At 42.5% G+C, this 23,730-nt stretch overlaps 2 protein-coding genes across 10 annotated transcripts in view; both read right to left on the reverse strand.

The window, feature by feature from the left end:
- RAB8B (RAB8B, member RAS oncogene family) overlaps positions 1–18,123 on the reverse strand; it is a 66,955-nt gene extending 48,832 nt beyond the window's left edge. Inside the window, exon 1 of the mRNA XM_004274720.3 lies at positions 17,919–18,123. Coding sequence (XP_004274768.1) covers positions 17,919–18,042 — 124 coding nt within the window. The 5' untranslated portion in view covers positions 18,043–18,123. The remainder of the gene's footprint in view (positions 1–17,918) is intronic.
- Positions 18,124–23,063: 4,940 nt separating this feature from the next.
- LACTB (lactamase beta) overlaps positions 23,064–23,730 on the reverse strand; it is a 61,846-nt gene continuing 61,179 nt past the window's right edge. For 7 of the 9 annotated variants that reach the window (XR_007475649.1, XR_004485819.2, XR_007475644.1 and 4 more), the window contains one exon: positions 23,064–23,661. The gene's annotated coding sequence lies outside the window, so the exon portion shown is untranslated. The remainder of the gene's footprint in view (positions 23,662–23,730) is intronic. The other 2 variants (XR_007475640.1, XR_007475639.1) reach the window with 1 other exon arrangement.

Raw genomic sequence — 23,730 nt, forward strand, 5'->3', positions numbered from 1 at the left:
AATTCTGAACTAGTACCTTTAGGGGACCCCTATCCCCAAAGATGAGAGCTTTACTTAATCACTTCATCAGTATCATCCTGAAATTTCAGTTTGATGACAATTTTTCCAAGCACCAAATATGTGCCAAGTACAATGTTTGGCAATACAGAGAACACCAAGATAAAACAAGCTTCTGCCCCAAGCAAAGTTATCATTGGAGTGGGGAGTTGGGAAAGTGGAGAAGGAAGCCGGCTCTACTTCTAACACAGGAAGAACACGGGAAGTGCCACGCAAAAGTCCAAAGTACTACAGGGCGAAAAGTACCACTGAGGAAAGAGAAAGCAACTTCTAGTGCAGGGAGGGGGCAGAGAGAAGGCTCTGACATGGCAGCATAAAGAAAGTTAACACCTGAGGAATATCAGCAAGGAAAGGTAGGATGTCAACAGGCAGAACGAGGTGTGCTCGTGGAACCATCCATTCTGGTAGAACAGTGATTCTTAGACTCTTTAATTTTGTGAATTAGTAAAATCTTCAGGGAAAAAAAAAAAGGGTAGTTGTAGGGAGAATGAAAGAAGTTAAAAGACGGAACATACTAAGCTAGGAACTGTGTATTCCATAAAATTTGCTTGGGGAGAAAACTGGACTGGAAAGATTTTTCTCCCTCAGAGAAACAAAACAGCAAGAATTCTATTGCATTTTTTTATTTTGCAAATGATAATAAAATAAATAATGGCTATCTATTAGCCTCGTCATTTTATAAGTAAAGGAGTATTTTCATTCCAAAAATGTAGGAAGCACATCATCTCAGAAACTTAAAAATGGCATTCATTCTCATGCAAGGGCAGCTAGTAACCTTACACTGGTCAGGTGAAAACTTGGTCACTGCCCACCGGGTACCTCTGTTTAGTAGGAGTCTGTGGGTTAGAGTCTAGGACTCCTGTATGGAGCTGAAGGAGATACAGGTGAAGCCACATGGTAGGGATTTGGAATGGCAAACTGAGGAAGATATATTCAATTCGGCAAAGTGAAGAATAAGACTTTTTTGGGGAGGGGTTAGGGATTAACATGATGTATAATCAGGGCTATGCTCCACACTTAATTTGATCAAAATGTGTGGGATGGAACGGAGCGGGTAGGGAGGTGCTGCTGCCCAAGTGAGACTGGAAGTGCTCAGGCCACCTAGGAGAATATTGCAAGGTCCAGGTGAGAGGCGTTGAGGGCCTAAAGCAGGGTGCTGGAAGAATGGAAAGGACTTAGCAACAGATTACATATATTGAATAGGATTTGAGGAAAAGGACAGAGTCAAAGAGATTTCCAGATTTTGAACCTAGATACATGAAAAAAAAATGACAGTAGTGTCAACAGATACATGAAAATTCATGAAAGGGTACTAGATCTAGGGGACTAGATAAGAGGAGGAAATGAATTCATGCTGGGGTGGGACATACAGGGCAGGAGTTTGGGAAAGGGTGGGGTCATGAGACAAGACGCTGGAGAGTCAGACATGGAAGGCTTGGAAGGGGGCAAGCTTACCTCCTTCATCACTTGGGCATGTCTGAACCCTCACTACATGCCAGGCACTGTACTAGGTGCTACAGATATGCTGTAGACCAGCAGACCTGGGACCTGCACTCATGGACCTCCAATCTGGCAGGAAAGACAAACGTTCATGCAGTAATCACACAGGCAGTTGTGATTACAACTTGCATTAGAATGTCTAATTTCCAAAAGAGGAAAAAGGAAAAAAAAAATAGAGAACAGATACTTGGAAAATGACTTCAATTAAAAAGCAAAATGAGACTGCCACTGGAACCAGAAGGCAGTTAGTAGGAAACAAATTGAGCAGACAATTCCTGGAAGCTGGTGGAGGAAGAGTTTCAGGGAACAAGTGACAAACGGTGCCAAGTGCTGCTGAGAGGCCAAGGGGGATGAGGAATGAGCAAAGGCCACTGGCCTGTTCACTGAGGACAGGACAACCTGAGCGCAGTGTGGAAGCAGGCGGGGCAGGATTTCAAGGCGTTAATGAGTGAGGAGATGGTAGAAAAGTGCAAGTGACAAGACTTCTCTTTCAAGAAGTTAAACGACAAAAGGAAAGGCGATGGGGAGAAAGGTGACCTGGGGAAGGGGTGAGTTTAAGCAATCTCCTTATCAAAATGGGGGTGATTTCAACAGGATTGAAAGCAGAGCAGAAAGGGCCAGCAAAGAAAGAGAAAGAGGAGAGAGAAGACGTAAGAGAGGAGGAGAACGACTGCCAGGGCCCGGCCCCAGGAGTAGGAGGGTATTACATCAAGAACATCAACCAGCAGGTCAGCACCGGCTCCTGGGAGAGAAGGTGAAAGGAAACAAGGGGAAGATGAAAATACGCAGAAATTATAATGGCAAGAAAGGATGTTGAGGAAGCTCTTGTCATGGAGTCATGGGGTCTTTGCTGGAAAATGGAGGAAAGGGGGAGACATTTGCTGTGATTTGAGTGAGACATGAACAGCTGGAAAGTGCCGTTGGCCACCAACTGTTCATTCACACTGCAAACATTTACGGAGGGCCTTCCAGGCACCAAAAACTGTGCATTTACACATGGGCATAAGTGAAGTCAGCAGGCATTTCTTACTATAGGCAAATACTCTGGGTAAAAGAGAAACAGGTTGATTTTATCACTCTCACATCTAGAAAAAGACCATAAGCAGTAACAGGTGATAATTACACATCCTTTGAAGCTTATGTATGTGCTAATGGATGAGATCTCACTATTACAGGAGCCCAAATCCACTCCTCAGAAGGAAATATATGGTGTTAGTTCATTTATTCCACAGATACTGCATGCCTGAACATCAGACAAATGAGCTCTGAAGAGGCAAGCCATGGTTCCTGTCCTCCAGAAGGTCACCATCAGATGGGATGTCCTGAAAGCTTCTGCTCATTCCAACATTTTGGCACATTTGAGTGCTCAGAACATTAACTGAAGCAACCCTCACAATCTTTATGCTTCATTAGGAGGTAAGTAAGACTGGCTACCTGAACATTTTTAACAAATACTTTCCTGGATGCACCATGATTTTAGGGAATGGACTGGACCAGAAAGTTCCATGGCATGGTTTTTCAGTGCCATTAAACCCCAAGACGAACTCTCTTCACCGCAGCTTTTAAAATTATAAATGAAATGTGTCACTTCCCTGCACATAACGCTACATATGTACTTTCAACTACAGTCACAATAAAAGCTATCCTCCTTACCCCTTCCCCTTCATGACTTGTTCCCTGTCACCTCCTGTACCATCCTTGTGTGTGTGTGTGTGTGTGTGTGTGTGCATGTGTGTGTGTAATTTTTTTAATAATGTTTAAAAACATTTTTAAGCTAGTAAAGAGCATCTCACTTCACCTTCCTGGTCCAAGCAAGCACCGTACAAAACCAAACTCAGTTTTGGCTTTATTCCTACCATGTACATTTAAGCATTCAGTATGTACTAAAAATCACAGGGGGGAAAAGGGTTAAAAGGGGGGAAGATCATGCTTTACACTCACACTGACACATTTATTTCCCTAATTCTCTTGATGAGACAGTTTAATAATTTAAAAAAATAATAGCATGTATCAATATTGCAAAAATATGATTAATGACTTTTTTGAGATGAAAGTATCATCATCCTGATTATTAGGTAAAGAAAAGCCTATTAACTAACTTTCAAGTAGGGTAATTTACTCCATTAAAATCAGCTACGATGTTTCAAGATTTAATGTATTGTTCAAATTCATGTATGCAAACAAACTCATTAAAATTCAGGTGACCTCACTCAGAAACTCACTGCACTTAAAATTCAGGGCCCTAACAGAGGACATTGAGCTGGAATATTTAAATTGAAACATTTGTCCTTTCTAGACAGGGCATTCAACACTGATTTTGTTTTTGTTTTTGTTTTCACCAGAAGGAGGAATTCAAGATGCCTGAGAGTTTGCAGCAGCTAAAAGGTTCTGAAGAACTTGCTGCTTATATCATACTGACATCCTGCACCCAAGGTCAAGGGCTGTGTTGGACACCTCCTTACACCAGCTGAGGCCAAGGACAATCACCTTCACTTTGGAAATGAGTTTAAAGAAATACTTCTCACTCTAGCTTAGTAAAACGCATGTAGTCCTAAACTTTAAGGACTAATTTTCCAGAAAACTAAAGTGCACCCCATTAAGCAACCAAAATGTCCCCGTTCATATTTTTTATGGAACTTGTTCTAGCAGGTGTTTCTTATTACCTGGAGAAAAACCAAACCCTCACCACCTACTGACCCTGGCTGTGTGCGAGGCCCTATGCTAAATGTTTCCTCTACAGTACTTCATTAAACTGCCTCACGCCAATTCTCTGCAGAAGAGGGGACAGGGACCAAGGAGGTTTAAAGGATGTGATGATGTCACCCAGCTGGTAAGGAGTAGTGCCACGGTGCACCTTGCACCACATCACCTCCTTAAAGATAGCTGATCTTTTTTTTGTTTCTTTTTTAATATTTCTGAGTCACTGTTGGGGCAGAAAGGCATAGTGGTTAAAAACGTAGACTCTGGAACCAGACTGCCTGGATTCATATTGGGTCTGGTTCCACCACTTACCAGCTGTGTGACACTAAGATGTTATTCAACCACTCTGTGCATCAATTACCTCATTTGGAAAAAGTGCAAATAATAACAGAATGTACCTGAGAGGTTGTTGTGAGAATTAAATGGGTCAATCCATGAAAAATGTTAATTCATGTAAAATGCCTAGAACTGTACCTGATATATAGTAAACACCAGGTAAATGTAAACGCTCTTATCATTAAAAGCAAGTGTTAGAACAATGAAGCCCCACAGATCACAAAGGTTCTCTTAGCGGACCCACCCTCAGGGAACCAAGACTAAGTTCACCCACACACAGTCACACACAGACACACCTTTTTGTGTATCTCCCATGTGCCAAAGACATTATGCACACAACAATGCATTTCATTCTCAAAATAAAACATAACAAAATTCCTGCAAGAGAGTCAGTACCCTTCCTTTGTCAATAAGGAAAATGGTTAAATAATTCACCCAAGGCTCTCAAGTAGGAAGCAGCAGAATCAGGATTGGAATTTGAGAGTTTCTGTCTCAAAAGCCCAAGTTCTTTTATCTACACAATGTTATCTTCAGTTCTTACGTCTACTTTTCCCATTGTGTTGGTGAGTCCACTGCTATCAATTAGGATCGGAGTTTTGGAAGGGACTTTTGAGTGTATCTAGCACAACAGTCCCTGTTTGCTCATGAAGAAAAATGGAAGCCTGGGAGGCTCGCTACTGGCTTGCCCAAAGTCACATAATGAATGCCACCGCCACGGTGCCACGCTGCCGCTTTTTCCTCTTTGATGCCGGTGGCCTGTCTCTAGGAGGCCCCCAGCCCTGCTCCAACGACCACTGTATAAATCAAGAATGCAAAGGCTAAGTTTGGACCCAGGGGCTCCCCAGTGAGGCAAGTTCATTAGCAAATGGACTTTGTTATATCCAGTTCCGCTGCTTGGACCTTTCCGCTTTCTGGCTCACAGCAGCGTTCTGGAGACTCAGGGTTAGCAAACAAATCAGGTGTCAGTCTGGTCTACAATGTCACTGTGAATCCCAGGAAAACTGCCGAATGAGGCTTTACAAACAAAACCCAGAGTGGAGACAATTTCACCCTGGAAGAAAGGAAAGGACAGGCTAACGAGAAGTTTTATTTGTCAAAGGAAGGAAGCTCACAATTAAAGCAGCTGTTCCTAGCACACTACAGTCTATCTGAGGCCAACAGCATACGTACAAGCATAACAAACCATTGGCCCCATGCGGAGAAGCAATGCTGAGATTTCTGACATAATTAGTTCCCTTTCCACAAAAGAGCTGGATTCACAATTAAACTGTCTCCTCCTGCCCCCGTTCTGCTGTGTATATATTTGATTTTTTCCTAAGGGACTGGGTTAGAGACCAGGAGACAACCTGAAACCACAGTTCACTGACGTCCCAGGCCAACAGGCAACACGATGCATGTTTGTATTAGCTGTTACTGGGCCTTGTCCAGGGAGAGGCTGATTTCACCCTTCCACTCAACACACTTCTCAAGGGTTTGCTGGTCAGTTTACACCGTTCTTACAGACCACTGGAAGTGACCGCTAAGGCAGGCTAAGTGCCAGGGCACTGAGTCCCACAGAAAACTTCAGGGCCCATTCTGAGAGGAGCAGGTTGCTGTGGACAGACTACAGTCCAGAACTGAAGTTCAAGACTCAAGTCTTGGCTCCTGCACCTACCTGCTTGATTGACCAAGAGTCTATGCCCCTCTCAGAACCTTAGCTTCCTTGCCTAGAACAGGAAGACAATCTCTGTCCATGGACGTGATTACTGAGGAGTTTAAACAGAGATGTAAGTGAAAGTAGTCTGTAAACAGTAAAGGTCCAAGTGAAGCGAAGGGGCGGCTGAGGAAGTCTGCTTATCTCCTAGCTGGTTTCTGTGTGCAAAATCCCCAGGGACTCCCCACTGCTCTCAGGATATAAGTCCAGACTCCTGAACAGGTGTAAAGTCCCTTCTCAATCTGCCTTCTAATTACCCTTCAACTTGACCTCTTGCCACATGCCCCGTCACTTGAGGAGTTCCTCCAGGGGCTGTGACTCCCACACCTGCAGGGGACAGCTCCCCCTCCTGACACTCCACATTCTACCCAACTAACCCGTCCTGGGGGCCTGATTTTAACTTCCACGTCATTCCCTCCTAGACGCCCTCCTCTACCTCTCCTCTATGCTTTCCTAACATCTTCCATTAATCCCTTTGAAGCCCTTTTCATCATTGTGTTCAAACTGCCTGGATACTCGCTACTCTTTTCTCCTCTCAATATTTCATGGACTAAAAAACACTGTTCACTGAATGAGTGAATTTAGTGAAAATGACTTAGTGGCTGACACTAGTAGCCTACTAACAAATCACTACAGTTCCCAACCCCAGCCTCTCCTTTTTACTGATAAGAAAAGAAAGGCCAAAAAAAAAGAGGAAAGAAAACAAAGGCCACAAGAAGCTAAAAGACTTGCCCGAAAGCAAATGGCTAATCACCCTAGTCTCCTAGTTCAATCTCTGACTTTTCTCCCACAAAATACTTACTATGTCCAGGTTTTATGCTATACCATCAATGTCTTTCCATAACAAGAGAATTGAAGGTAGAGGACTTATAAGAGAAAAGAGACTTGAAATCAGAAAACTACTGCTCAAGGCCAGGCTCTGTGTGACCTTGAACAACCTCCATGCCTCTGGGTCTCAGGCCCCCCAACTGTCAAACAGAAATTTAACATCAGCATACCTAAGAAGCAAAAGACTTCCTATTATTTTAGTTTATTTTTCACCTACTTCACCATGTTTCATGTGACAAAAATGAGGTAATCTGAAAATACTTTATACATCTCAAAGAAATATTTTTACAGCTTTCAGGTACAGTTATCCCTTGGTACCTGTGGGGGACTGGTGCTAGGACACCCCCGCCCCAAAGAGTATGCATATCAAAATCTGCAGATGCTCAAGTCCCTTATATAAAATGGCACAGTATTTGGCATATAACCTATGCATATCCTCCCATATACTTTAAATCATCTCTGTATTACTTACAATACCTAATACAATGTAAATGCTATGTAAATAGATGCTGGCGTGTGTGGCAAATGCAAGTTTTGCTTTTAAGAACTTCCTGGAGTTTTTTTTCCTATTTTCAATCCAAGTTTGGTTCAATCCTCAGATGTAGAATCTGTGGATGTGGAACCCACAGATACAAAGGGCTGACTATAGTTATTTTTCTGGTGACATTTAGCTTTATTGTTTAAACCAAGACATTTCTAAGGACAGGATTCAAAAACATTAAGCAGTCTCTTTGGTACTATAAAAAGTTTAATCAAATTACAAGATCAACATAGGCTCAGCTTGAATTAACTAATGCTACTTCTTCTTCCTTCTGTTTTCATGTCATCAAAACCCTAGTGTCTACCTGCAAAAAGAAACCTCCCCACAATCATTAACTGAAAAAGGACAAACCCTTTTTTTCTTTACAGACACTACTCGATTTCATAGACTCACAGAATGCTGCAGCCAGAAGAGACTGAAGACCATCGAAGCCGGAACTTGCCTTTCACGATGAGAAAACAGGCCTGGCCTAATGCCCTTAGGAAGGACTTGTGCCATCACTGATTGGAAACGAGCAACAATTGTTTTTCAGAGTACTATATACTTTATTTTGCAATAACAAGGAGACAACCTGACCAAAAAAAATATGGTAAATCATATAATGAGATTCCAACAGAAAATAAAATACAATGGTGTTTATCGAAGTTGAAGGCTGAAGGGCCAAGACAGAGACACACCTCTGATGATATTTATATATACATGTTTTAAAATTTAACTCTTATGGAATTTTGTGGATGTGAAAGAAATTATTTTGCTTGTTTTGTTAATTTTTCATGCTTCTACAAGACTGGAAAATTTCAAAACAATAGTAAGTAGACAAAATAGGAAATGCACTCACTCAAATTATTTTGTTCATGGACAACATCCTAATCTGTTCATTGCTGGTTATGACTGAGACATGGTTATGACAATTTTTTATTATTTAGTTTTAAACAATGTAAGAAAGCAATGCAGTCAAAAGTCACCATATTTTAGGCAGAAGTTTCTAACTCCTCACCCAACAGTTTACTCCAACTGTTAACAAAAGCGAAAGAGACTGAACAAGTAGTCAAAGAAACTGATACAGGAGGAGGGTGGAATGCTGTTTTCATTGTTCTCTTCCCAATCCAATCCCCTCTCCCCAAACCCTGATAGGGGTGAGGTGTTAATGGAGAGTGAAATGAGAAAGTGGTCTGAATCATTCCAAAAATGGAACAGTTAACTCTCAATAAAGAATTGTTTTCCATGCCATCTCAAGATTTTATTCAGAGACCTTAAGAAAAAAAAATTCCTTGTTGAAAAACATAAACAGCTATCCCATCCAAATTCATAAGCAACAAATTACAGTAGGGTTAGTCACTGACATCTCACAATGCAAACTATTTTTTTCGTAATGGATTTCGTGTATGAGATTTGCATGAGATTAAACTATTTTGCGATACCTATTCCAGCTAAACAAATATTGCATACGGTCATAAGAAATGAACTCTTATAATTCAACTTTTAAGTAGACCACCCTATATTTCAGGTCAAAAGTTGATCATACATTTTAGAGACTGCCCTTCTACTTTATACATCAGGAAAATATCTATGAATTATTAAACGAATTACTGCCAAGTTCTTCCCTCAAATATGCAAAATTACGACATGACGTTGGGAAGTCACGCCAGTCCCAACTTTGCCAGCAGGAAGCCGTGAAACACGACATACTGCTTGACGACTTTGTGGTTGGTTTTTATCATCATGAGGTGGGATTCCATACCTAACTGAGCTTCTGCTAAGGGCTCTGAAATCTGCAATGCCTCATGGGACTGCAAGCAGCACTGTCATCCAGCCTGTCTTAGTGACAGCAAACCTAATCTGATGAACATGAGGACATGCAGAGCTTTCGCACTTTCTCCTGGGAGCCAAGAATTAAAATTCTGGGCTGAGGAAGATGAGAGCTCCTTGGAAAATGTCCAAAGTTTCAGCAACAGGTAAATACCAAAGTGCCTAATTAAACTGATGCTGAATGCTACAGGCGAGACAGCAAGAAAATACTTTGTCACAGTGCTGCAAGAACTGGTTCCAAGTTGTTTCCATCACTTTATGTGGCTTCCCTAAGGAAGTCCTAAGTAACTAAGTAACTTTTAAAAAAAAAGCAGTGCAGACATTTCTTCCTCTAAGGACAATCAGGCACCTACTTCCTTTAAGGTTCTTAATAATTCAACGCAAAATAAGGAAAATCCCCAAAGTCAAAACTGAACACAGGAAAAGGACACATCTCCAGACACAATGTATCCAATAAGGACTTCCCTGGTGGCTCAGTGGTTAAGAATATACCTGCCAGTGCAGGGGACACTGGTCTGGGAAGATCCCACATGCTGCAGAGCAACTAAGCCCATGCGTCACAACTACTGAGCCTGTGCTCTACAGCCCACACTCTAGAGCCCACGAGCTACAACTACTGAGCCCGTGTGCCACAACTACTGAAGCCCGCATGCCTAGAGCTGGTGCTCCGCAACAAGAGAAGCCACCGCAATAAGAAGCCCATGCACCACAACAAAGACCCAATGCAGCCAAAAATAAATAAATTTATTAAAAAAATATATATATATGTAATAGTCATTGACAGATAATGTTTTAATACTGAAATTTAACCATGAGACACTGGACAGCAGATACTACATATTCACTTTAGAAAACAGGCAGCAGGGACTTCCCTGGTGGTCCAGTGGTAAAGAATCTGCCTTCCAACGCAGGGGACACGGGTTCGATCCCTGGTCAGGGAACTAAGATCCCACATGTTGCAGGGCAACTAAGCCCGTGCACCACAACTAGAGAGAAGCCAGAACGCTGCAACAAAAGATCCTGCATGCCTCGTGAAAGATCCCGCATGCCTCAACGAATATCCCGTGTGCCGCGACTAAGACTGACACAGCCCAAAAAAAGAAAAGAAAGAAAAGAAAAAGAAAATAGATAGCAAATATGTAGGATGTTGCCATCCACTCTCTCCGTCCATTGCCCATGGCCCACATCAGGAATCTTTCACAGCCCTCGGTCTTGCTGAGCTCAGACAGGACCTCAGAACTCTATACAACACAGCATGTTGGGAGGCAGCTACCAACCCATCAGCATCGACATTCATGCTGAAGCCCATTTCGTCCCAGCTTTGCATAGTCCTCAACCCACTATACCAAAATACTGAAACAGATCTTCAGAGAAAGCCACTACATGATAGTTTCAAGACTACCCAAAAACCTTCATTTAAGCCATAAAAACGTATTTTTCCATATTATGTAATTTCTAAAGGATAATAAGAGCAGAAAACATAACTGCAAACATTAGTTTTACTCTAGACACTATGCTGTTTCACTGAGATACACAAGCGGTTCTATATAATAAATGTTTATATTCATCTTTTTAAAAATAGAATTTGGCTTTATTCAACCCAAACGCCCAGCCCAATTCCAAACCACTCACTACCCTGTCACTCAAACAGTGCTGGGCAGAACACAGACACAAACATAGCTCCATCTGCTAATTAAAACCGGGCATGAAACTGTTAATAGGCATCTGTTGCATTGTTTGAAGCTAATGGGCAAAGACAAAGCTGAAATGGCTCTTCTAAAGCAAACCCAGTGATTTCACTCATTTTCTATTTGGTATTTATGTTAGTGGGGGGTTGGAAGCAGGGTGTTAAACAGCTTATTATGAAGACCGAAAGACAAGTGAAATATCTTTCAGAGTCTAAAATATCCCTTTAAAACTGATTATAGAAAGACAGCATTTTACAGTGGGGGAAATACCATTCTTGTATTAAGAATTCAAATTAAGCACTTTTAATCTTGCCTCAGACATCGTCTAGTTATCTAGAATATTATGAAAGATAACAACTAAAATTTAAGCAATGCTTTATAGCTCATATAGTGCTTTCATAATTCATTCATCCAATTGATTGGCCTTGGAGACTTAAAAGGTGAATAATATTTGATTCCTGCCCTAGGGAACTCACATCAACGCTGAAAAGTTGGTATAGTATTAGTATACTCTAGTACAGATAAAGGAACGAAGGCCCTAGAAGGACAACTGACTCACTAAAGGCCAGAGATGAAGGAACGGCAGATGTCAGGACATGAACCCTGATCTGACCCCAGACCTATTGCTCTTAATTGACCATGCAATCTCCCTAACACCAAACATGAACCAAGCCGCTACATCGGCTACTTAAATTTCAGAAGATCCATATTATGTTATGTTCCACGATATTACTCACCAGCTAACAGTTACTTCCCCATTCCCCACTCCCACCCTCTTCTCATCCTGCTATGAAAACTCTTTCCTGCCGAATTTTCCCACGTAGTCATTCTAACACACACCAGAGTGCTGGTCTCCAGAACGGTCCTGTGTGCAGGCAGGCAGATCTGACCTAGAGCTAGCCATGTCCTCAGGCCATGTCGGCAGCTCCCTGGTCTCCCACTTCTGGTTCCATGGTTCCTTCCAGGTTCAGTTATCAGATTCCACTAAAATATCAACTGCTAAATTTTTCCTTGTCTTCAAAGACCAGACATTTTCCTCTAAGACAATATCCAAACCTATCTCTCTCCAGCTTTTCTTAGAGGATCCAAACAATCTTGGTGCTGTTGCCAAGAGAACCTCCTCCCTGGTTTGCTGCCATGCAGAACAGCTGGTGAAGCTCTTTGTTAAAGTACGCTTATTCTTAAGACACATCTAGGTCTGTCTCCAAGACTCAGTTTCCCACTCCCATCCTTGATTTGTTGAATGGCATTTTGCATTCGCTAGAACATTAACTGAGGAGATGAGTTTAACCCTTTATGATCAAGTATTAAAATCCTGAAACAGTGTTCTTTTCAAAGCTATCACCTAGATGGGAAGTCTATCGACAGCTTTGAAAGAAAGGGCCATGGGGCTCTCTCCCTTTCTCCTCTTAGCAGAAGTCCAGGTTCCCAAGCAGACTTTCTGCGGACCCCTCTGTCACCCACCGCCGGTCAGGGCAGTTCTTCATTCTGCATTGGGAGTCTGGAAGAAGACTCTCCCTTCCCTTCCTTTGCCCAGATGCTGAGAATTGGAAAAGCAAAAGCAGATGTGTGGCCCAAAACTGCTCCAAAGAAAGATGAAAACAGCTTAGGTCCTCCTGCCACTGTGGACAGCGATGGGGAGAGTGATAACGCAGACAGTGTTCCTGTGCCCAGTTTCCAGAATTCCTTCAGCCAAGCTATTGAAGCAGCATTCACGAAACTGGGCATGCCAGCTACTCCAGATCCCCTCTCTGAAGAGAAAGGAGGAAGAAAAGAAAAAACAGAAACAGAAGCTCCTGTCCAGCACCTCAGTCGTCCAGACCAAGTGACACTACTGGCCTGGCTACCTTCTCTATCCGGTTTTCTTTTTTCTGTGCTTTTGTTTTGCTGCTGTAATTTTTAAGTATTTGAACAGATTAGCTCTGGGGGGAGGGGGTTTCCACAATGTGAGGGGGAACCAAGAAAATTTTAAATACAGTGTATCTTCCAGCTTCCCGACTTCACGCCAAAATAAAATACTGACACTCACAAGAGGAAAAAAAAAACACAGTGACATTAAAATAAGGCTTTATGTACAAAATGTTCAAGTTGAAGTTGCCTGTCCCTTACATATTTTTGTTTGAGAGGTTGAAACCATGGAAAACAACTATGAAAATTAAAATCTACTTGCACTACGTATCTGGATTATACTCAGCCAAATGTTGATATCATCTTGGATAAAAATGTAAATACGACAAAGTTTGTTTTTCAGTCAATCAGTCTTGATAAAAACTTTGAATTGCTACCAACCAAAAACAGTTTTTAATTTTAAACTGGGGTCAGCAAACTCTTTCTGTAAAGGAACAGTTAGTAAATATTTTTTTTTTTTTTTTTTTTTTTTTTTTTTTTTTTTTAGTAAATATTTTTAAGCTTTGTGGGACATATATGGTGTCTGTTGCATATTCTTTGTTTTGTGTTACTTTTTAATAACCCTTTAAAAATGTAAAAAACATTCTTCCCTTGTGGACTGCACAAAAACAGGCTGCAGGCCGCAGGCCACATTTGGCCTGTGGGCGATAGTTTGCCAACTCCTAAACGAAAGTAAGTGAATCCAAGAAAAAAATGTTAAGGAATAAAAATGTTAGGGAATAAAATGTTAGGCACTAGGCTGCAACAATTATCAGCACACATTAATATGACGTCATTAGTTATTTTGCACATGGAAGGAATTTTAATGGCAGGATACTTTGATCTCTTAACGTGAAACTACAGACATAGAAAGGGCAAAGGACAGTTACAACGTGCCGAGTTACCCATATAAACTCCTATAGGACTCTGAGTTGTATTAGCATTTACTGTTTCCCTAAAGTGATACAGCTACTCCAAATGGGAACACCTTAACTTTCCTCACATAAAAGCAAACGTGCAAAATCGAATTCCTCCCTGGAAAAGATGGTGACTTGAATTTATGGTGGTGATGATACTGATCAGAAATAGCAGCAGCTCAGTCGTGAAAAGTGATCCAGACTTGAATCTGGGGTTTCACTAGAGGCTCTTCTACAATCAGCTGTGTGATCTTGACAGTATCAACCTAAGCTCAGTTTTCTTACTTATAAAACTGGGCCATGGGCATAAGGTAGATAATTTCTAAGACTCTGCTGTCAAACTATGACTATACTAAATAATAAAACCACTCAGGAAATACCCTAACAGGAAGAAGGGGGCAGGGCAGGGGAGAGACAGTTAAGGGAGGAAGCTTAGACTGTCCTGTTAGAGGACAGGGCTGGGTTTTCTCTTTCTGTTCTCCCAGCACCTTGTTCGGTACAGGTCATTCCAAGACATCAATATGACCCTCGCATCAATATTAAAATGTACCCACATCCCATAGGAAATATAATTCAGAGCTACTGTATTACCGTTTCCTAGTTGTCTTAATGCTACATTTTACATACATTTAATTAATCGTTATTAATGATCATGTAAGGGGCTTGGGGAGTCAATCAAAATTTTTTTTTTCAGTTCTTGAGTTTTTCGTTTGAACTGAAATGCTAGTTGGTTGTTGGTCCTAGACACTGGGCCTACAACTTCAAATGGATAAAACATCCCTACTCAAAAGTTAAATATTATCTGACTGATATACGAAAAGAGTCCCAACAAGTCAGTTGAAAAAACTGTACCCTCTACCACCCCCAAGAGCAGAAAGGAAATGAGGGGAGCTGGGACATCAGAGAAGATACCAGAACCTTAGATACATGAAAGAAGAAAGCATCTGTGCGACAACTGTTTCTGTAATCAAAATGACTGATTGCCTCCTTCCTTTCATGAATGCAGAACCCCTATCAAAACAGTGTCTAGAGGTGGCAGATGTCCTTTTTTAAAACTACTTAAATTTTAACAAAGCAAAATTAAGACTGTAAATGTATCTCCATGGGAAGAAACAGGCATCCATACATATCTCCCAACACACACACACACACACACACACACACACACACACACACACACACACAAACCCCATGTATTAAGAAATGCCCATTAAGGAATGGACAATTCCTGGGACGTAGACCTTATCAAGTTTTGTCAGCAATGATGTGGCAGTCAGAAAAGCCCTGGAAACTTCCACACTGAGGTGCCTCAAGAAATAATTATGACTGGAAGGAGATGGACCACCAACTCTCCCCTCAGCAACCTCAGATCACCTGGAAACAGGGGTGATGGCTGGAGGGGGGTAGATATTGCTGCCAGAGATGTGGACGCTCCAAGCCTATGTTTGTGATCGGTGTGTGTGGAACTTTTCACTAGATTGATGTTAACATTCACCTTATTTTCCTAGCTTAACTTCAACTCCAAAGCATTAGGTTGTACGTATGTACAGTTTTTGTGCTGTTTGAAGGCAGTGGGCCACCACTTCCTGTCAGAGCTCTGGGGCTGAATGGGATTTCCCCTCCTCCATGTCAACTGAAGACAAAGCTCAGAGCCTCTCTTTACCACATCCACCCCACGGAAAATACAAAGGACAACATGACACGTGAGATTCACCCCATTTAACGTCTACCTCCAGTTCTAAGCTCTTTCAGGACACTGGTTTTCCTGCCTTAATAGCTGCAACCCTCCACAAAACGAAATTTCAATCATTAAAAAAAAAAAATTTAAAAATCCACGGAAGAAAGATTGTACTCCTTCAGAATGAAAGGTAACTTTTCAAAGCTACTATCGTAAAAGGAAGCAGGCACCCTCACAGAAAAGGTGGGGCAAAAATTAAGACCAAAAAAGAGGAAACTAATAAAACTATTACAAACAAGCAAAAAAGGAGCTTAATGGAAACAGCATCAGTGAGATTCAGTCACTTTCGATGCAGGGGAATACTTCTGGGAGGGTCACTCATAGAACGGACAAAAGGCAACCCACTCGACTTGTTAGAAACCGTCCTTTACCATCTGGACTGCAGTGTGCATTCAACAATGAAAAAGGGTTATGGGGTTTTGAAATGAGTACCAGCATCAAAAATTAATGCCTTTTGGTTGCCGCAACAGCTCCCATCAAATCTCTTAGGAATATACTTGAGACATGACATTTAAAATCTGCTTCCTCCGAAGAGAAAAAGTCCCACTCAAGAATGACTGCCAAGAACTTGCAACTCAAACTTCCCTAAGCCCAGACTTCGTAACACCCAGGAGGTTTCAGACCACTCAATCCATATGAAAGACGCCAGAACAAACAAACCATAGCCTTTCCTAGTGCTTGGCTGAAGAGTGCTCTACACCCCAATATTCTTCTTTTATAAATGATAAACTATCCTTAAAACATAACTCATTACCATAGCACTAGCCCCCTAATAATCCCAGCAATTCATGGCGAAATATGCTGTAAGAACCATTTGAAAGATGCTTAAGTGAGCCGCTATGAGAAGCCATGACATTATCCAGACAACCAAGAGCTAAGATTCTTAAGGGCCTTAATTAACAGCAGCTATTTAACAAGGGAAATGATGTTAAGATCACTTGTACAGGCAGCTTAAAACCAGCTCTGATTTGCTCTTCTTTAGGTTTACGTTTAGAGATCTTGTTACCTGACCAGAGTCTTCCAAAAGTAGGAAGGACAGCTCCCAGCCAAGACCAGAAAAATCAGAATCAATTGAAAGTAACTGAGGGGTATATTGCATGTTGTGATTCGTTTAGCAAGTAATAATTAAAACCAAAGGAAAATATACAGGAAGGCAGGCAGAATGTAAGATCAATTCCCCAGCTGAGGATTATTAAACCTTCAAGGCTAAGAACTTTAAAAATTGAGAAGTGCTGTGGCACAGGAGATAGTAAAGGAATGAACCACATTTTCCTGACCACACCATTCCCAAAGTCACCCATCCTCTTAACACCCCTTAACACTCACAGAACAATTTAATGCTCCATACACCGTATCTCATTATTAGTCACTTTTTGCTCTTTCTCCTGCACTTGATCCAAAGGGAGTAAAGAGAGAGGAAATGGTAACCAGTGCTCCCAGTTACTGGAGAAAGTCCTACTTTCCATTTCCTCTCCCTATCCCATCTTCTCTCTTCTCTGCTCAACCTCTCTACTGTATATTCTGCTTCCCTTTTTCCTTTCTATTTCACAGCCAGCTCTCCTTTACTTTCTCCACCAAGTATCCTCATTCCATCCTCTGGCTCCCTGAACTCATCTTCTACCTGCAATTTTCTTCTGCCCCCTCCCATGATATCTATGACCAGACTTCTTGTAGCCAGTGCCCCTCATCCCTTACCTCCTGATCACTCATTCCTCCGAACTCCTTCCGGATTCCCGGGTTCTCACTTCTCTTGTCCCTTGTGTCCTCTGTCCTTTACTTCACGGACCTCCCATTCCCATTCCCCCAACCCTTCATTTCCCCCTTCACATTTCCTTCCTCTTTCCTCTCTTTTAATCCATTTCACACCCACTATTCCCTTCTCTCTCTCCATGAGATTTCCTGTGTCCCCCCGACTCTGTCCCTCTAAGACCCCTCCCTGTCACACCCCCCAACCCTCTCAACACCCCTAGTCCTTGTTTTTCTGGTTCCTCCTCCCCTTCCTTTGCCCCCAAGTTCCTCCTTTCAACCGCCCGCCCCCCCAGCCTCACGTCCCCACCGGCCCCCCCTCCCTCATGCCTTCACCCTCTCCCACTGCCCTCGCAGCCCTGCTGTCCCCGGGGTCCCTTCCCTGGGGCTCCCAAGCCCTCCCACCGCTCTCTCCCGGCCCCCTCGCACCCGCTCCCCATTTCTCACTCCCCGTCCCCGGCCGCGGCCCCTCCCTCACCGATGGTGGAGATGAAGGTGGTGTTGAAGGCGTCCTCGGAAAAGCGGAATAGGAGGCAGGTCTTGCCCACCCCCGAGTCGCCGATCAGCAGCAGCTTGAACAGATAATCATATGTCTTCGCCATCTTCTCGCTCCGGCCCTCTGACCGCGGAGCGAGAGGAGCGGCGGAGAGAGGCGGGGAGGGGGCCGCGGGCGAGGGGGCGTGCCCGCTGAGCCGCCGCCGCTCGCCCCGCCCCTCTCCCCGCCCCCTTCCTCAAAGAAGGCCTGCGCGCCCCGCCCCGCATGGCCAATCCGCGGAGGCTTCGTCATCACCGCCCGCGCCCCAGTGTTTGGTGGGGCTTGTAGTTCCTTTGAGGAGCTTCGGGCGTGCCCGGGGCAGGCTGTCCCCGCGGCCCCAAAGGATAAAGAAGAGCCGCTCTAGGCTGGGTGATCGGGGGTTAGGCGTTTCCACTCGAGGTAGGCAGGGAGGGCCGGTTTCCAACTCTGCGTTTCCTACCACCGGAACTTAACTTCGTCGTTTCTTTGTGTGCTGGTGCCTTTCAAATCCAGGACCTCGGAATCTGAGTCCAGCCGATCCCGCATCTCTTCCACCGCGACCCGCAGCTGAGATGCTTTCTTTCCTTCTAGCTGCCCTGGCGCAGGCTGTGGATTATCTGCAGAGTGCCTTACCTGGCTTCTCCTCCAGCTGCTGCCCAGCACCACGTCTGAGCCCCCTCCCGCAGCCCGTCAGTTACGGAGCTCGAAAAGAATGATTGCGGTTCTCACTTGAACCCCACTCCTGTTCTCTTCTTCACGCCTCCAGAGCAGAGCGAAATACAGTGGGTATTTTAGAGGATCTGCTATGCAGACCGCTCATCTCCTCCCGCAGGAAGATGGACAAAAAGTCTGGGAATTGAAATTTTCAAGGCTTGTGCTGCAGGCCTGTGCCCTATAAAACTGCAAGCATTCATGCGAGGCAGGAACTATGACCGTGGGAATCTGGAGGATAAGATTTGGATTTTGTCTTGGCTCAGCTGCTTAATAGCACATAGGCTTTCTGAACCTCAGTTTTCTGATCTGTAAAATGGGTATAAAACAAGTTGTTTCATAAAGTTGTAGGAAAAATTAAGTGAAATACTGAATGTGAAAGCACTCTGAAATCCTTAAGGCAATGTAGAAAAATGTTAGTGGTGATGCTTACCTTCTTCAACCCTCTGTAGGCTCTCACTTTTATGGATAACAAATGGGGGAAAAGCAGCATTCTGTTATACTCAATTTAATCCTTTATTTCTTGCCTTAGATTATTCTTTGTTTTGTGGATGTATGATTCAGGCCTCTTTCAGTCGCTAGGGGCAGAAACCCAACCATATCACGCTCTCATGAAAGGGGGATTTAATGGCTCAGGTAAAGCAGAAGGGCAAGCGAATAGCTAAGGAGGTCTGGGACCAGAAGCTCTATCCATTCAGGGCTCTCTGTCTCTCATCTCTTCTCCCTTGTAATTTCTAACATGTCAAATACCAACAAAAGCTTTTTAGAGTCCTCAATAATTTTTAAGAGGATTAAGGGTTCCTGAGGCCAAAGCATATGAGAACCACAGTCTATGGTTCTTAGGTCTAAGGAAACACCTTTTGGAAGGTTAGAGAAGGTTATTAAGGGAACCAGTGGACTCAACCATTAGTAGACTAAGGAGAAAACTTGGACAGTTAGTTGAACAAGATAGCAGGTTTTTCTAAAACATATCTTGTGTGCCTTGTGACTTTATGTTCAATGCCAGTGATAGTCCATTCTTCGTCTTGTTGCGAGACAAGAAAGACGAGAAAATTCAGTTGGGCCTAGGAGCTGCTTTCACCTTCTATTGTGGAAAAAAAAAAAAAGATAAAATGTGTCATTAACTCACACTTCTTACAGTACCCAGAGGGTTGCTGCTAATCTAATGTCTAATTTCTAGAGTCCACTTGATGGGAACAGATCTCTAAGAAGGTCAGAGTCACAGTTTCTATCCCCTAATGAGGAGGGATTCTGTCCTCTGGCACAGGCTGAGCCTCCTTGTCCCAGACAGTTCTTGGGCAAGTCTGTGAACTTGGCCTCAGCCAGGGCTGAACAAACATAGACAGCACCTTCCTCTTCATTTGGAAAAGAAGTGAAAAAAATCTTCAAAGACCACTGGAATCCTCTTTCTTCTGTAAAACGTGTACTGATTAAAATAACTTTTAGTTCCACTACCTGCATGCAACTACTGGCATTCTCTCTCTGTATGCATAAGAACACGCTGATGTGGCAAAGAACTTAAGTTCATAAGAGAAGCTAGGGTTAGGAATCTTAAAGTCCCTAAGTTTCCTTAGGGGAATTTTGTTAACTGATGGGAATTAAAAATTTTTTTGTCTTGTTTTCACTTCCCTGGCTTTTCTCTATTAGCAAGTGTGTATAACATTTGGGACTTTCTAGCTGATCAGTCTTTATACCACTGTTGAACCATTCAAGCATTTTGATATACTGACACTACTTCAAGAAGAATCCAATTTTTTTCCTTTTGTGAATTATGAATTTTCATATTTTGTATAACAACATGTTACTTAGAGATCAGATTTGGGTGGTAGTAACTATTATTGAATCAAGGCACTTTGCTCGAAAGACTGGACAATAAGTGTATTTGTAGACCTAAGGGTCCCACAGATCACAGATTGCTGGCTGCCACTTTCTTTTCTTTCTACCAGTGGCACGTTACTATGTTCTGAGAAAACCGCATCAATACTTTTTTGCCAGTTGCCCAAACCCACCCTTAAAATGCTATGTCACTGCAGATACTAAGCAGACCAGCACTTTCAATTTAATTCTGTAAATGTTTATTGAAGCCTTTGATAAGTTTAACATGTACATGGCAGCTTGACTTAACAGGAATCTAGCTGTCCAAGGAGTTTACCCTCTGTGGTTTTTGTCAGGCCAGTACTCTGTTCCTCCTGCTTTGGGGCAGCCACTCCTCCCCCTCTGGGGGCTGTGAATCATGGTACTTTATTCCTTCAGCCACAGAGGTGGGCATATGGCCAGGCTAGGTCAAACTGAGTTCTTACCCGTGAATTTTCTAGGAAGGTGGGGTGATGATGATGAAAGGAGTTCTCGCTGATGTGAGGTCTTCGTGAGCTTCAGGGTGGTTGATCAGAATGTAGTTCATTTTCCTGTATTATCTTGTTGCTGCCCTCCTCTATATGGTTACTTTGTCCTCAGTCTGGCTTTTCTCATGGTAGCAAGCAGGACTGCCATGTTGCACAATTGCAAGAGCCATTATTCACTTCTTACAGTAGTTTATTCATCCTGGGGGTCTTTAACCCCCAAGAATCTACAAACACATTCTTGAGGGTCTGTGTGTTCTCTAGGCAAATTTTCAAATTAATTCAAGCATTCCTTAACTGGTTTAAATTGTTCCATGACACTTGAATGTGAGAAATGTCACCTTTCTTAATTGCTTAAGTGAAATTAAACTTGGCTGAGACCCCTACTCCTCAAGGGCTGGCAAAACTGGTACCAAACATTATTGAGACTTGTCCTCCCCTTAACTGTATCCTACAAGAATCCAGGTGCTTACATGGTCCTGAAAAATTAGGGACAAAGCAACCTCTGGTTGTCAGTCTGTACCCATCAGTGCTGATGCTTCTGTCCAACCACCCTTGGGTTCTGGTCCTCTGCCATCTGTTGAGCACAGCTGTCCTGGTAGGCTACAGAGATGTCCTTCATGGTGATTATTTTCAATGACTGATGACTCAGTCATCGAATAAGTTCTCTCTCTGTTATCTAAAGTTTGTGTACTTCTTTGTCTTCTCCCTTAAAACTTGAGCCTTTTGAGGAAAGGGACATTGCTGATTTCTGTGTCGCCAGCATGCCTAGAATGATGCCTTACACATAGTAGGTACTGAGTTGTTGAACGAATGAATGAACATCTGACTATCATGCCAGAAGTCTAGGTTGTTGTTGTTTTTTTTCCACACCGCATGGCATGCGGGATCTTAGTTCCCTGACCAGGGAAAGAACCTGTGCCCCCTGCAATGGAAGCACGGAGTCTTAACCACTGGACCACCAGGGAAGTCCCCAGTCTAGGTATTTATAAAACATCTGGGACACCTTCAGTTTATTATTTGCTATAAGACCTAGGTATTTTTAGCCTTACCAATACCTTTCTGGTTGTACTTTACCTTCTATTTATATGTTATTCATTTTGTAAGTATACTATTTATTGTTGTGTTTAAAAAATCAGTGTGATTATATATTATTTCTCTAGCTTGTCAAGACCATATTGAATGATAACTCCTCAAAAATACCAATTTCTCTTATCAACTGTCTGTCATCCCAAACCATGCTATTTGTTTAGTGATAATCCAGTGGGATAATTCTACAATTATCTTCATCAGAGAGGGACACACTGTACTCTTTCCACCCACTGATGTTTCCTGAGCAATCATTGGTTGAATAATGTCTACTCAAACAAGCTCACACTGTGAAACCAGCTCAGCAAGGCCTACCTGGAGGATGCAAAGGTATCTGTCATGTGGTCCCTGCCCTCAGTTTGCTTCCCAGGTAATTGAGGGGAGATCCCACAAGTGAAAAGTTCAATGATAAATGGGAGGCAGATACGTGGCAGACACACACTTCATCTATTCTGATGGGTCAGGTGTCTGTTCTGATTGGTTGGCTTTTAATTCGGATTGGTCAGACATCCAATCTGATTGGTCAAGTGCTTATGCCAAACTGATTGTTAAATATTTTGCATATCTCCACTGAATGTAAAAATTAAATAAAAATGACATGATAATACCAAAAAATGGCTACATGAAATTTACTATAGGGTGGATTGGAAGGAATCTATTCTAATACACTTGTATTATTTCTTTCTCTAATAATAAAGTTTTTGACAATAAAATATGTTAGTGAAATTCATTCCTTTCATTAGCCTGGGCATCGCTACGTAGGATTTTGTGTCAAATAAGGCACATACACAGTAAGTACTATGTGCTTTGGGTAGAGTTTCTTGTTAGAATGAGTGATTAAAGAAAGCCTTTTGGAACCAACTTTAAAATGGACTTTGATCCAATGGCAAAGTCAAGATGTTATGAAACTCACAATCAGCATCATAAGAGGTATTGAGATACGTGTGGCAGTAAATAATAGAATACTAAATGCTAAATAATAAAAATATTTACTTAATCATATACTAAAATAATCAGATCTAGAACTAGGGACAGGTGAGTGATCCAGCAGCTCAAATGACATGCCCAGGACCTGGTTTCTCTCTCTTGGTTTCTTAGCAATGCTCCCTCAAAGTAACACTGATTTCAACAGACCAGCCTCATGTGCTTGCAAAATGTCTTGCTGAAACTCCTGGGACACCTAGATTCAAAGAGAGCAGAATGTAAAGAATCCTCTTTCTCAGGAGTTCAAATAAATACCCTAGAATTCAGTTCCATGGGCCCTGACTGCCCTTCTGTGAACCAATCCTAGGGTCCAAGAGAATGGCGTAAGCCAACTGGCTTAAGTCATTCGAGCTGAATACGGGGTCAAACTCACCCTAAATCACAGGATCCTGTTAGAAATAGAGAAGACAGGAGGCAACAATGCTGTAGAAGCAACCAATGAAAACTACAACCTGTTTCAGTCTCAAATGCATATAGATATTCATATCGTGTTCAGTTATGTTGAAATTTCTGGAGAGGTCATGGGGCTGAATCCAGGAAAATTCTGACTTGTCTTTCTCTTAAACAGATGGATTGATGTTGAACTGGAAAGAAGAGGCAAGAGAGAAATACTGTTTCCTTGAGGAGGCGATGGGTGGTCCAAAGCTAGAATT

The sequence above is a fragment of the Orcinus orca genome, chromosome 2, assembly GCF_937001465.1.
Source record: "Orcinus orca chromosome 2, mOrcOrc1.1, whole genome shotgun sequence".
Lineage (NCBI taxonomy): Eukaryota > Metazoa > Chordata > Mammalia > Artiodactyla > Delphinidae > Orcinus > Orcinus orca.